At 42.4% G+C, this 14436-nt stretch overlaps 1 protein-coding gene across 2 annotated transcripts in view; it reads right to left on the bottom strand.

Annotated features, from left to right (window-relative positions):
* Window positions 1–10628: 10628 nt before the first annotated feature.
* LOC138648719 (phospholipase A and acyltransferase 4-like) overlaps window positions 10629–14436 on the bottom strand; it is a 210578-nt gene continuing 206770 nt past the window's right edge. For both annotated transcript variants that reach the window (XM_069738565.1, XM_069738566.1), the window contains exons 4-5: window positions 12729–12955; window positions 10629–10860 (exon numbers count right to left, since the gene is read on the bottom strand). In XM_069738565.1, coding sequence (XP_069594666.1) covers window positions 10759–10860; window positions 12729–12955 — 329 coding nt within the window. In that variant the 3' untranslated portion in view covers window positions 10629–10758. The remainder of the gene's footprint in view (window positions 10861–12728; window positions 12956–14436) is intronic.

Raw genomic sequence — 14436 nt, 5'->3', positions numbered from 1 at the left:
GCCGGCAGAATGCCGCCGACGAGGAGCCTAGCTTTTGACAGCTGCAATGCCGCATCACATCAGGCGGCCCGCTGGCGCCCCACTGTCAGCTGCGCCCGGGGCACATGCCCCGGCTGCCCCCCCCTGGATACGCCACTGGGGGCAGAGCCACATATTCATTACTGTAATGAGCTCTAACGGTGACCGCTCAGAAGAAGAAGAAGCTGCGGCGCCGGAGAACCAGGGACAGCGCCAGGGGCAGGTGAGTATAATGGAGAGGAGGGAGCGCTGCGCGATATTCACCTGCTCCTCGTTCCGGGCGCCGCTCGGTCTTCAGCGCCTTCTGCAGTGATGCTCAGGTCAGAGCATCCTCTGCCTGAACGTCGGTGCAGAAGACACTGAAGACAGAGGCGGCACCCGGAATGCGGAGCAGGTGAATATTGAAAGTGCCGGGGGCCTGAGCGACGGAGAGGTGAGTGTGCAATTTTTTTTATCGCTGCAACAGTATATGGGACAAATATCTCTATGGAGCATCTTATGGAGCCATATTCAACGTTTGTGCAGCACTGTATGGGGCAACTATCTTTATGGAGCATCTTATGGGGCCATAATTAACGCTTGTGCAGCACTATATGGGGCAAGTGTCTGTATGGAGGATCTTATGGGGCCATAATCAACATTTGTGCAGCACTGTATGGGGCAACTATCTTTATGGAGCATCTTATGGGGCCATAACTTTTGTGCAGCACTATATGGGGGAAATATCTCTATGGAGCATCTTATGGAACCATAATTAACATTTGTGCAGCACTGTATGGGGCAAATATCTTTATGGAGCATCTTATGGGGCCATAATCAACGTTTGTGCAGCACTATATGGGGCAACTATCTTTATGGAGCATCTTATGGGGCCATAACTTTTGTGCAGCACTATATGGGGTAAATTGTTATGATCTGGTGACCTTGGAGCAGCATGAAAACTTTCACTGGAGTACGTGGTCACTATACTGACCGCAAATCCTGAACTTAACACAGGAACTAGAAGTAGCCGTGGAGTGTACCTAACCAATCCTAGACACCTCGTCACAGCCGGAGGACTAAATACCCCTAAAGATGGAAATAGGAATACTATCTTGCCTCAGAGCAGAACCCCAAAGGATAGACAGCCCCCCACAAATATTGGCGGTGAGTCAGAGAGGAAAAAACATACACAGGCAGAAAAACAGGATTTAGCACAGGAGGCCACTCTAGCTAAAATAGGACAGGATAGGACAGAGTTCTGTGCGGTCAGTATTAAAACCCTTCAAAAATATCCACAGCAGAATATACAAAAACTTCCTCCATCTAACTAAAGACATAGGAGCGTATATCTGCAACTCCAGCGAATCCTACATTCAGAGCAGGAATATAATCAAAAACAAGCACACAGCCTGTGTGCCACAGAAAAGGAAACAGACACTTATCTTTGCTGAAATGGCAGCCAAGTAGGAGAAGCCAGACAGAGATCCATCATATTCCAAAAAAACATTGACAACTGGCAAGGACTAATGAGTCCTGCAAGCCTAAATACCCCAGTCAGAACTGCAATTAGCAGATACACCTGTCCAAGACTGCAGCCCAGGAACAACTGCATTATCATCTACTACCACCAGAGGGAGCTCAAAAGCAGAATTCACAACAGTAAATATCTCTATGGAGCATCTTATGGGGCCATAATCAACGTTTGTGCAGCACTGTATGGGGCAACTATCTTTTTGGAGCATCTTATGGGGCCATAACTTTTTGTGCAGCACTATATGGGGTAAATATCTCTATGGAGCATCTTATGGGGCCATAATCAACGTTTATGCAGCACTATATGGGTCTAACGTGTCTGTATGGAGCATCTTATGGGGCCATAATTAAGGTTTGTGCAGCACTATATGAGGCAAATGTCTGTATGAAGTATCTTATGGGGCCATAATCAACGTTTGTGCAGCACTGTATGGGGCAACTATCTTTATGGAGCATCTTATGGGGCCATAATCAACATTTGTGCAGCATTATATTGGGCAAATGTGTCTATGGAGCATCTTATGGGGCCATTATTAACCTTTATGCAGGATTATATGGGGCATATTTTAATATGGAGCATCTTATGGGGCCCATCATAAACTTTATGGAGCATTATATGGGGCGTATTTTGTATGGAGCATCTTATGTGCCCATCATGAGCTATATGGAGCATTATATGGGGCTCCTGATTCAATATGGACATTCAAAAACACTTAACCTACTGATGTCTCAATTAATTTTACTTTTATTGGTATCTATTTTTATTTTTGACATTTACCGGTAGCTACTGCATTTTCCACCCTAAGCTTATACTTGAGTCATTAAGTTTTCCCCGTTTTTTTGTGGCAAAATTAGGGGGGTCGGCTTATACTCGGGTCAGCTTATACTCTAGTATATACGGTATATACAGCTCTATTTTGCATTAACGAAAATAGAGGCCACATATTTGGCAGTGTGGTATTTCCGTAACGGGCCTCATATATCTGCGTGCTCCAAGTTTGCGTATTTCAGGCTGTTTTTCCACTGTTTTTGCTGTCTGTTACACTAATTATATACAGCACTATTTTGCATTAAAGGAAATACAGGCCACATATTTGACAGTGTGGTATTTCCGTGACAAGCCTCATATATCTGCGTGCTCAAAGTTTGGGCATTGTAGGCCAGTTTAACATTTTTTGGCTATCTGTTACTCTACTTATATACAACACTATTTTGCCTTAAAGAAAATACAGGCCACATATTTTGTAGTGTGGTATTTCCGTGACAGGTCGCATATATCTGCGTGCTCAAAGTTTAGGCATTGGCCACTTTTTTTGTTGTCGGTTACTCTACTTATAGGCCGGTGAATTTTGGGTTAGGGGGGTGTGATGGCAATAATATATTTTTAAAAAAGGTACCCCCCATTGGGGAATTGTTTGTCAGCTCATGCACTCCATTACAATTCTCAGAGACCCACACCCCTACATTGGACCTACTTCTTAACTCTGTCGTCTGCAATGTCTCTTCTTTAACTTCCACTAGATGACCTGGGTGAACGTGCTCTGTACTGTTATAGGCCGGTGAATTTTGGGCAAAAGGGGCTGTGATGGCAATAATATATTTTTAAAAAAGGTACCCTCATTGGGGAATTGTTTGTCAGTTCATACCCTCCATTACAAATCTCAGAGACCCACACCCCTACATTGGGCCTACTTCTTAACTCGGTTTCCTGCAATGTCTCTTCCTTATCTCCAACTACATGACCTGGGTGAACATGTTCTGTACTGTTATAGGCCAGTGAATTTTGGGCTAGGGGGCTGTGATGGCACTATTTTATTTATTAAAAAAGGTACCCCCCATTGGGGAATTGTTTGTCAGCTCATGCACTCCATTACAAGTCTCAAAGACCCACACCCCTACTTTGGGGATACTTCTTAACTCTGTCTCCTGCAATGTCTCCTTTAACCCCTTACCGGCATCGGACGTACTATACCGTCCGATGCCGGCTCCCCTGCTTTGATGCAGGGCTCCGCGGTGAGCCCGCATCAAAGCCGGGACATGTCAGCTGTTTTGAACAGCTGACATGTGCCCGTAATAGGCGCGGGCAGAATCGCGATCTAGTTAAATGCCGCTGTCAAACGCAGACAGCGGCATTTAACTACCGCTTCCGGCCGGGCGGCCGGAAATGATGTCATCGCCGACCCCCGTCACATGATCGGGGGTCGGCGATGCTTGTATATTGTAACCATAGAGGTCCTAGAGACCTCTATGGTTACTGATGAGCGGTGGCTGTGAGCGCCACCCTGTGGTCGGCGCTCACAGCACACCTCCATTTCTGCTACATAGCAGCGATCAGCAGATCGCTGCTATGTAGCAGAGCCGATCGCGTTGTGCCTGCTTCTAGCCTCCCATGGAGGCTATTGAAGCATGGCAAAAGTTAAAAAAAAAAAGTTTAAAAAAATGTGAAAAAAATAAAAAAAACATAAAAGTTTAAATCACCCCCCTTTCGCCCCAATCAAAATAAATCAATAAAAAAAATATCAAATCTACGCATATTTGGTATCGCCGCGCTCCGAATCGCCCGATCTATCAATTAAAAAAAAGTATTAACCTGATCGCTAAACAGCGTAGCGGGAAAAAAATTCGAAACGCCAGAATTACGTTTTTTTGGTCGCCGCGACATTGCATTAAAATGCAATAACGGGCGATCAAAAGAACATATCTGCACCGAAATGCTATCATTAAAAACGTCATCTCGGCACGCAAAAAATAAGCCCTCAACCGACCCCAGATCATGAAAAATGGAGACGCTACGAGTATCGGAAAATGGCGCACTTTTTTTTTATTTTTTAGCAAAGTTTGGAATTTTTTTTCAACACTTAGATAAAAAATAACCTAGTCATGTTAGGTGTCTATGAACTCGTACTGACCTGGAGAATCATAATCGCAGGTCAGTTTTAGCATTTAGTGAACCTAGCAAAAAAGCCAATCAAAAAACCAGTGTGGGATTGCACTTTTTTTTGCAATTTCACCGAACTTGGAATTTTTTTCCCGTTTTCTAGTACACAACATGCTAAAACCAATGATGTCGTTCAAAAGTACAACTCGTCCCGAAAAAAATAAGCCCTCACATGGCCAAATTTACGGAAAAATAAAAAAGTTATGGCTCTGGGAAGGAGGGGAGCGAAAAACGAACACGGAAAAACGAAAAATCCCCTGGTCATGAAGGGGTTAACTGCCACTAGATGACCAGGCTGAACGTGCTCTGTACTGTTATAGGCTGGTGAATGTTGGGCAAGAGGGGCTGTGATGGCAATAGTGTATTTTTCAAAAAGGTACCCCCATTGGGGAATTGTTTGTCAGCTCATACCCTCCATTACAAGTCTCAGAGACCCACACCCCTACATTGGGCCTACTTCTTAACTCGGTTTCCTGCAATGTCTCTTCCTTATCTCCGACTACATGACCTGGGTGAACGTGTTCTGTACTGTTATAGGCCAGTGAATGTTGGGCAAGATGGGCTGTGATGGCAATAGTATATTTTTAAAAAAGATACAACCCATTGGGGAATTGTTTGTCAGCTCATACACTCTATTACAAGTCTCAGAGACCCACACCCCTACATTGGGCCTACTTCTTAACTCTGTCTCCTGCAATGTCTCTTCCTTACCTGCCACTAGATCTCCAGGGTTAACGTGCTCTGTACTGTTATAGGCCACTGAATTTTGGGCACGGGTGTTGTGATGGCACTAGTTTATTTATTATAAAAGATACCCCCCACTGGGGAATTGTTTGTCAGCTCATGCACTCTATTACAAGTCTCAGAGACCCACACCCCTACATTGGGCCTACTTCTTCACTCATTTTCCTGCAATGTCTCTTCCTTATCTCCGACGACATGACCTGGGTGAACGTGTTCTGTACTGTTATAGGCCACAGAATTTTGAGCAAGGGGGCTGTGATGGCAGTATTATATTTTGTAAAAAAGGTACCCCCCATTGGTGAAACCACATCCTTGTTGGCAAAGACTTCATAACATTTGTGTACCTGAAAGAACTCACTTGAAATTCTACTTTTTGTGTTGCCAGGTTGCTCACATTGGACACAATACACTTCGTATAAATTTTATAAAGCAAAGCTGTTAGTTTGGCTCAGTAGTTCATTACAAATATTTCTTTGTCCACTATATTAGTATCTCTCCTTGAGAGCAATAACTTTGGCTGCTTGAAATATACAAATGGCGAATATACAAATGGCGATTTGGAATCCAGATTAAAATACCGTATACCGAATGCATTCAGACAATCACATAGCTGCATTTCTTGTAAAACATTTACAGATGTGATAGACAATGCTCATAGTGACACAATCTTGAGAAATGTTTGTTTATTCACTTCACAAACAGTTCTAAGCCTCTGTATGTTTGCTGTTTGTCATTGTAAAACATTAAGGTTTACTGAAACTCTGCCTGTGGTGGTTTGATCTAAATCCTTGTGGCTTTTATATTCTAGGGGTTTATGGCCCCTTGTCTGATGACTCCATGATATCTCAGTTTCATACAACTTTGAAAGCTGAAAGCAGATATGTCAAGATCCCAATCTAACAAAAATAACCAAAAGAGAAAAACAACAGGATCCCTAAAATATAACTTTTAATCTTTCAAGTTTTAAAATAGTATTCCAAAATTGGAGACAAGTACCAAAAAAGACTTAAATATATCATAGGGAAAAGAAGGATATATACCAATGATGTATCCTACAAAAATGCTAAAATGGCCCCTACCTGACAGTGGAGGTTGGCACCCTAAGTTTCAGCGGTTGGCGCCCCCACTCCGCAGCGGCTAGCCCTCCTGTCCCTACAAGTCCCTATGAGCAAAAACATGTGTCCCAATACACCCAATACCCTAGTGAAAAAAACACACAAAAAAATGCAAAAAATAACCATAAAAAATGAAAAAAATTAAATAAAAAATAGAGCAGGTAGTTCCCACAGTAATAAGTGCTCTATTCAACTTCCCAGATGGGAGAGAAAAGGGAACAATATCCCCTCTATATCCAAGAGATCACATAGATATCAAAATCAAGGATATATAATCTATTGGAAAAGAGATAGAGCTAACATAAATGTTAAATGCTCAAATAGGCTCCCAAAAAAATTGAAGAACGCTAGGGAATAATGCCCTCTCTTAACCAAAATATCAATAGATGTATGAGGTATAAGAATTATAAACCTGTCTCTATTGTTCCATGATGTTTTAGGAAAATAGCATAAAAACTCCACGTTCACTATTGCTTTATGAATGTAAATATAGGTCACAGATAGCCATCATCATATCTATTTGTATATTTGTATAGAGCTCTATTCCACCGTGATGGCCAGTATTCCCAGATGAACCCCTGCTATTCCCACGGGGGGGGGGGGGGGGGACGCGTTGGATACTATCTGGGATGTCGTTTTTGTGGGGCTTTACCGATGACTCAGTATAAGAGCGACCCTCTATCTCACAGCACAGACGAGTATATGCCATCTGAATACTAATATGGTTGACAAATGATTTTTTTTGCCCTGATTGAGCCGACTGTGATCATGTGCTGTAACCCCATTCAAAGGGTAATTGTGTGCTGTAACTCTATTCAGCAGGCACATATGATTAGTTGGGAGAGGTGTCGCCTATTGAAGGTCTCAGGTACTACTATGTTTGAAAGGGACCTTTGATGTTTTTGAAATAAGGGGTCGATCGGTGGCCTACTAGGAAGGGCTTACTCCGCTTTGTATCTCACTTGAGGGGCCTTGATTGGCTTTAATGCTTTATACAAATATACAAATAGATATGATGATGGCTATCTGTGACCTATAATGTATTTACATTCATAAAGCAATAGTGAACGTGGAGTTTTTATGCTATTTTCCTAAAACATCATAGAACAATAGAGACAAGTTTATAATACTTACACCTCATACATCTATTGATATTTTGGTTAAGAGAGGGCATTATTCCCTAGTGTTCTTCAATTTTTTTGGGGAGCCTGTTTGAGCATTTAACATTTAAGGTACCTTCACACTGAGCGACTTAACAACGATATCGGTAGCGATCCGTGACGTTGCAGCGTCCTGGCTAGCGATATCGTTGTGTTTGACACGCAGCAGCGATCAGGATCCTGCTGTGACATCGTTGGTCGGAGCAGAAAGGCCAGAACTTTATTTCGTCGCTGGACTCCCTGCAGACATCGCTGAATCGGCGTGTGTGACGCCGATCCAGCGATGTGTTCACTGGTAACCAGGGTAAACATCGGGTTACTAAGCGCAGGGCCGCGCTTAGTAACCCGATGTTTACCCTGGTTACCATTGCAAATGTAAAAAAAAAAAAAAACAGTAGATACTTACATTCCGGTGTCTGTCCCCTCGCCATCAGCTTCCCGCACTGACTGTGAGCGCCGGCCGGCCGTAAAGCACAGCGGCCCTGCGCTTAGCAACCCGATGTTTACCCTGGTTACCAGGGGACTTCGGCATCGTTGGTCGCTGGAGAGCTGTCTGTGTGACAGCTCTCCAGCGACCACACAGAGACGAAACAGCGATGCTGCAGCGATCGGCATCGTTGCCTATATCGCTGCAGCGTCATTTAATGTGATGGTACCTTTATGTTAGCTCTATCTCTTTTGCAATAGATTATATATCCTTGATTTTGATATCTATGTGATCTCTTGGATATAGAGGGGATATTGTTCCCTTTTCTCTCCCATCTGGGAAGTTGAATAGAGCACTTGTTACTGTGGGAACTACCCGCTCTATTTTTTATTTAATTTTTTTCATTTTTTATGGTTATTTTTTGCATTTTTTTGTGTTTTTTTGTTCACTAGGGTATTGGGTGTATTGGGACACATTTTTTTGCTCATAGGGACTTGTAGGGACAGGAGGGCTAGCCGCCGCGGAGTGGGGGCGCCAACCGCTGAAACTTAGGGTGCCAACCTCCACTGTCAGGTAGGGGCCATATTAGCATTTTTGTAGGGCCCAATAGGATACATCATTGATATATATCCTTCTTTTCCATATGATATATTTAAGTCTTTTTTGGTACTTGTCTCCAATTTTGGAATACTATTTTAAAACTTGAAAGATTAAAAGTTATATTTTAGGGATCCTGTTGTTTTTCTTTTTTGGTTATTTTTAACTTTGAAAGCTGGCCACTTGAAGGGCTGGGTGAAACTAGAGTTACTAAATAGTGTAAATCACTCTATAAGACCAGAGAAACATGACTAAGACAGATGCCAAAACTGGGGTACCTGTACATGTACAGTGTGCTGATACCTGCATAATTGGGGATGCCCATGCAGTGTAGGTAATTTCCCAGGGTTTCTCTGTCTTGATGTTGTTTCTCTAATATTCCAGACGGATGATGTTTAAAAGCCTCTTGCTGATGATGTAAGAATATTGTATGTAGTTAATCTTTATACATACGTAATCACTATATGTATTTAATCCTTATATGTACTTATTAACCTTTGTATGTTAACATATACAAAAAAGTGTACGAACTCACACTATTCAATCATACTATTCCTTGAATTTTGTACTTTGCAATAAAATTACATTGTATTGCAACTATTAGCCTTCTTTAAAGCCGTATCTGAACCTTAGTGTTAAAAATATGGCAAATAAAATTGCCAAATTCTCCTGTAGATAATTCTGCAAAGAGGGAAGCATCATACCATTAAAAAATACAAGTGGATTTTCATGGTCTCATCCAGTATGTGGGTTCCAAGGCGTAATGGGGTGCATATGACTATGAAGCAGGGCTGGCCTTGCTGCCAACGTGTAAAAGAAAGTGAAGTGGATTTGCATGGGCCCATCTAGTATGTGGGTTCAAAGGCTTATTGGGGTGCATATGAATTGGTAGCAGGGCAGGCCTTGCATTCAATGCAACATTTTTTCAGGAAGCCCCCCTGGACATCTTATGAAGGGGGTATTGTGGTTCGTCATAATTTTTGGCATCCCATCCACTCACAGCATAGGCTACAACAGTTTAGGAGACCCACTGTTTAATTATGAAATTCACGGGAAAAGAAAGCGGTCACTAGTGAGCGCTGTGAGGGTCACAGTTAGAATTGAAAACAAAAGGTCCACCGCAGCTCCAGCCGTTAACCTTCTAGGAGGATACAAAATGCAGTAAATAGTAATAACGGTCCTAGGAACGCTGGAAATGAGACCAAAACAAGGATTTTAGTGTTGAACCACAAAACGTTTCAACGGTTAAACCGTCTTCATCAGGTGGACGTTCCACCTGATGAAGACGGTTTAACCATTGAAACGCGTTGTGGTTCAACACTAAAATCCTTGTTTTGGTCTCATTTCCAGCGCTCCTAGGACCGTTATTACTATTTACTACTCCACTGTTTAATTATGGCTTTTTAAGAAGATTAATGCTGCCTGATGCACAAGTAAAAATAGGCTCTGTGACTTTAAGAGTTCCCTCCTTCATAAATTAAACAAGATGGGTCTGCTTATGTGTCACACACCACATGGCCAGCTAGGGGTGTTAAATGTTACAATGACATTTCCCAATGAATGCATTTGTCGTGTTTGAAAGCAATGTTAAAGTTGAAAAATGCTTCAACAATGCGGCGTCTGAACTAAGCCTAAGTGGGGGAGGAAATTTACGGTCTTGGGTTAATTATTTGGCCTTACAGGCAAGTCATTCACCTGCAAAAGATGTACCTTAACATATTTCCAAGAAAAATCCGTTTTGGTTTCGTTTAAGTGTGTTTTTTGTGGCACCGGGAAAAATGGCATGAATCTAAAAATAGTTTAAAGCTGTGAAATAGGAGTCAGGAATGCTTCCAGGGGCGATCCCCATGATGTCCCCGTGTCATTTGAGCAGTGTTTCCATCATTTTCAGATGTTTTTAGACCTTAAAAGGACCCACAGGGTGGATTGCGGAAAAAATACTCGGGTCTCCCACAGACTTACATTGGGCTCGTTGCTCGGGTCGAGTACCCGAGTATACCAATCTGCTCGACCCGAGCAACGAGCACCCGAGCATCTTAGTGCTCGCTCATCACTAGTTCTGACCATTTATTCCACTGGTAATTACAATTTTACAATTATGTCAGTAAAACAAATATATTGGAGTTCATTTATTTTTGTTTAGCTTTGTAGAAAAACCATTGTATCTGCCATGTTTTAATGCAGGACATTGCATAAAACGGTTTGTATTTTTCTGAAGTTGAGTCTCTCTGGCGTCCAGGCATTTCACTCATTTAAACCAATACGTTTTTGAACAAAGTTAACCGCCCGACCTATCGCTCCACGAGACCATTCTCCAAATGATGTTATAATTTTCGCCTCTTCAACCTACAGGGTATAAAAGCAAACAGATTTATACATTGTCATGTTATATCACATGTTCTTAGTGATCATAATGCACCTTTACATCAAAATTCTGAATAGCAGAAGAAGACACAAAGAATATTCTGGGTCTCAAAAATGGGAAGAAGGCTGCTGTGGGCTTTCAAGAAAAAAAGAACAATAGTTTTCCGAGGTAGATGGCATTAGCCACTGAGCTCAGTGATTGGCTTCAGCAGTGATGCATGTTGTTGATGTGACGTCACCACTGCAACCAAACCATCAAGACCCGAGCAGCAGCAGGGAGCCGAGGCTGGATCCAGGGTGGGTGACTACCACCTGGTTTTTTTTTAGGCATTTTAGAATGTTTGTGGTCCATTTTCTTGATAGTCGAGAACCCCTTTTAAGTTGTTTAAATCTCATTTATTGTGAAGCTTAGGCAGGGGTTCCCCAAGTCAACCCCTGACTAAAGGTACCGTCACACATAACGATATCGTTGCTTTTTGTGACATAGCAACGATATCGTTAACGTAATCGTTATACGTGACAGCGACCAACGATCAGGCACCTGCTGGGAGATCGTTGGTCGCTGGGGAAAGTCCAGGACTTTATTTTGTCGCTGGATCTCCCGCTGACATCGCTGGATCGGCGTGTGTGACGGCGATTCAGCGATGTCTTCACTGGTAACCAGGGTAAACATCGGGTTACTAAGCGCAGGGCCGCGCTTAGTAACCCAATGTTTACCCTGGTTACCACTGTAAAAGTAAAAAAAAAAAACACTACATACTTACATTCCTGTCACGTTCCTCAGCGTCAGCTTCCCTGCGTCCCCCAGTGTCAGCGCCGCTCTGCTTTCCGGCCAGCGCGCTTACACAATGCAGGGAAGCTGAGGCCGGGGGACGCGACAGGAATGTGAGTATGTAGTGTTTTTTTTTTTTTACTTTTACAATGGTAACCAGGGTAAACATCGGGTTACTAAGCGCGGCCCTGCACTTAGCAACCCGATGTTTACCCTGGTTACCCGGGGACTTCGGCATCGTTGGTCGCTGGAGAGCTATCTGTGTGACAGCTCTCCAGCGACCAAACAGCGACGTTGCAGCGATCGGCATCGTTGTCTAGATCGCTGCAGCGTCGCTTAATGTGACGGTACCTTAAAGGCAAAATCAATTTACATTCTATAGAGCTCCCAGCAAGATTTCAGAGGAGGTGCCTCTGACATAGTGAGGTGAGAACTAGCAGACACCTTGCCTACATAGCTGAACTGTGCATGTATAGTTTTAACACATGTGCAATGCAAAGTTACAGAAAAAGAAAACTCACTGTCAGTGTATTTTTCTGCCGAACACTATGAACAGCAGAAAAAAAAACACCTAAACCTTAGGGAATGTCTATGAATTTATAGTTGGTAACCCAGCTTTAGGGCTTAAATTAAGTATTGTATTTATTTTTTTGCCCAGTTTTTGATGTTTTTCGCCTATTTTTTTCATTTTTGCCTTATTCTACTTTTAATTTGTGCCTTTTTTTATAGCCTATTTTACATGCGGTAGCCTGTTTTGCTCTTTTAAGTTCATCATTGTTGGATCTTTTTGGCTGATTCACCAAAATTTTGCACAAATGTAATCCAATCTCACCCCATCTAAATTTTGCACCTAAATTTTGCATCATTTTAGAGGAACATGTTACTTTTTTGCACTAAATGTAGCATAAAAGGTTAAAGACAAACATAATGAGCATTTTGGATTTTTCTGAAAATTCATGGGCCATATGTGCCTCTTTGAAGACATTCCTGTAAAAAATAATGTTAACGAATACCAGAAGACAAAAGACTAACTGATGAAATTGGCCCTACGTTTAAAGTAAAACTACTAATAAATTACCTGCTCACAGAAGGGGGTACCATATCGTAGTTCAGTGGCAAAATGTTCACAATTGGCTTTGAGAAGATCATAGATCCTTATCTTCCCCACTTCCTTTCGTGCTGCTTTTACAATTTTTTCTGGTGGGTAAGGTTTTGCTTTTTTGTCATATTTGTTATTGACTTTATAGTCAAAGACAAAAGTTGTTAATTTATGTTCTTTCACAAAAGCTATGAATCCAACTGGATCTGAGTAAAAACCACAAACATTTACATATTATAATGCATTTAACAAAACAATTAAATCCTATATCTAACACATAAACCTAAATCCATTACAAATGACAAAGAAATAAACAAATAAAGTGCCTTAGAAGTGCATTCACACTCTTCAGCCCCATTCATCAAGACCTGCATGAACAACACAAGTTTTCATGAGGGGGTCTGTTGAAGTCAGATGATCCTGATTCATTAAGAAGCCAAAATACTCAGAAGACTCTTACAAGTGGCGTGCGCCTTTGTGCGTCGAGCCACAAATCTTATTCCTTTTGAGGACTGGAGTAATATTTCTGGGCTAAGTAACTTTACAGCTCATCATGTACTGGCTATACAGTCAAGCATCCATTCTGCCCCGTCGTGCCCCATCTCCATTCATTTTGGCAGAGTTGGGCAAAACTGGCTTGAACCAAGCCCCTTTTCAAATACAAACTAGAGAACAGAAAATGCAAAGAACCGTAGTCTGCATTTGAAAAAGGGCTCGATTCCAGCCAGAAATGCACAATAAAACTGCCTGCATCTACATTGGAGTATGAAACCTTTTTACCTCCTGCAGCAGCACAGTGATCTCTAATGTCCATCCTCCTATTATCCATTGCAGGCAGAAGAAGGGAATCTTGTACCTGCTGGAGGGGTGCATTGTCTGACCCTCGCACATGCTTTTTTGGAGTTGCGACATGCACAACTCCACTAGGTGAGCAGCATCTCACCCACTAACCCCCAATGTTAGCATACCATATTACCCTTTGAGAGCTTGTCTCTTTCTGGTGATTGTGTAAGCTGTTGTGAGTTCTGTTTTTGGGCTCCCTCTGGTGGTTACTGATGGTACTGGGTGACTTGTCTTTCCTGGGTTTTTGGGTTCCACCTGTTCCATCAGCATATGGGAGTTTCCTATTTAACCTGGCTTTGCTGGCATTTCCTCGCCGGTTATCAATGTATCCAGTGTGTCTTGTTACCTCTGCTCCCTGCTCCTAGAACCTTCTGGACAAGCTAAGTTTGGATTTTCCTGTTTTGTGTTTTGCTTAATTTGGTTTTTAGTCCAGCCTGCAGATATGTGATTCTCTGCTGCTGGTTGCTCTAGTGGGCTGAAATTGCTTTTCATGTACCATGAGTTGGCACATGAGTTCAAGTAATTTCAGGATGGTTTTTTGAAGGGTTTTTCGCTGACCGCGCAGTTCACTTTTGTATCCTCTGCTATCTAGCTTTAGCGGGCCTCATTTTGCTGAAACTGTTTTCGTACTACGTATGTGCTTTCCTCTCATTTCACCGTCATTATATGTGGGGGGCTGCTATTTGCTGTGGGGTATTTCTCTGGAGGCAAGAGAGGTCTGTGTTTCTTCTGATAGGGGAAGTTAGATCTTCGGCTGGAGCGAGACGTCTAGGATCATCGTAGGCACGTTCCCCGGCTACTTTTATTTGTGTGTTAGGTTCAGGGTCGCGGTCAGCTCAGGTTC

The sequence above is a fragment of the Ranitomeya imitator genome, chromosome 9, assembly GCF_032444005.1.
Source record: "Ranitomeya imitator isolate aRanImi1 chromosome 9, aRanImi1.pri, whole genome shotgun sequence".
Lineage (NCBI taxonomy): Eukaryota > Metazoa > Chordata > Amphibia > Anura > Dendrobatidae > Ranitomeya > Ranitomeya imitator.
Note: the sequence above shows the minus strand (reverse complement) of the source record. Positions and strands in the feature narration are given on the sequence as shown.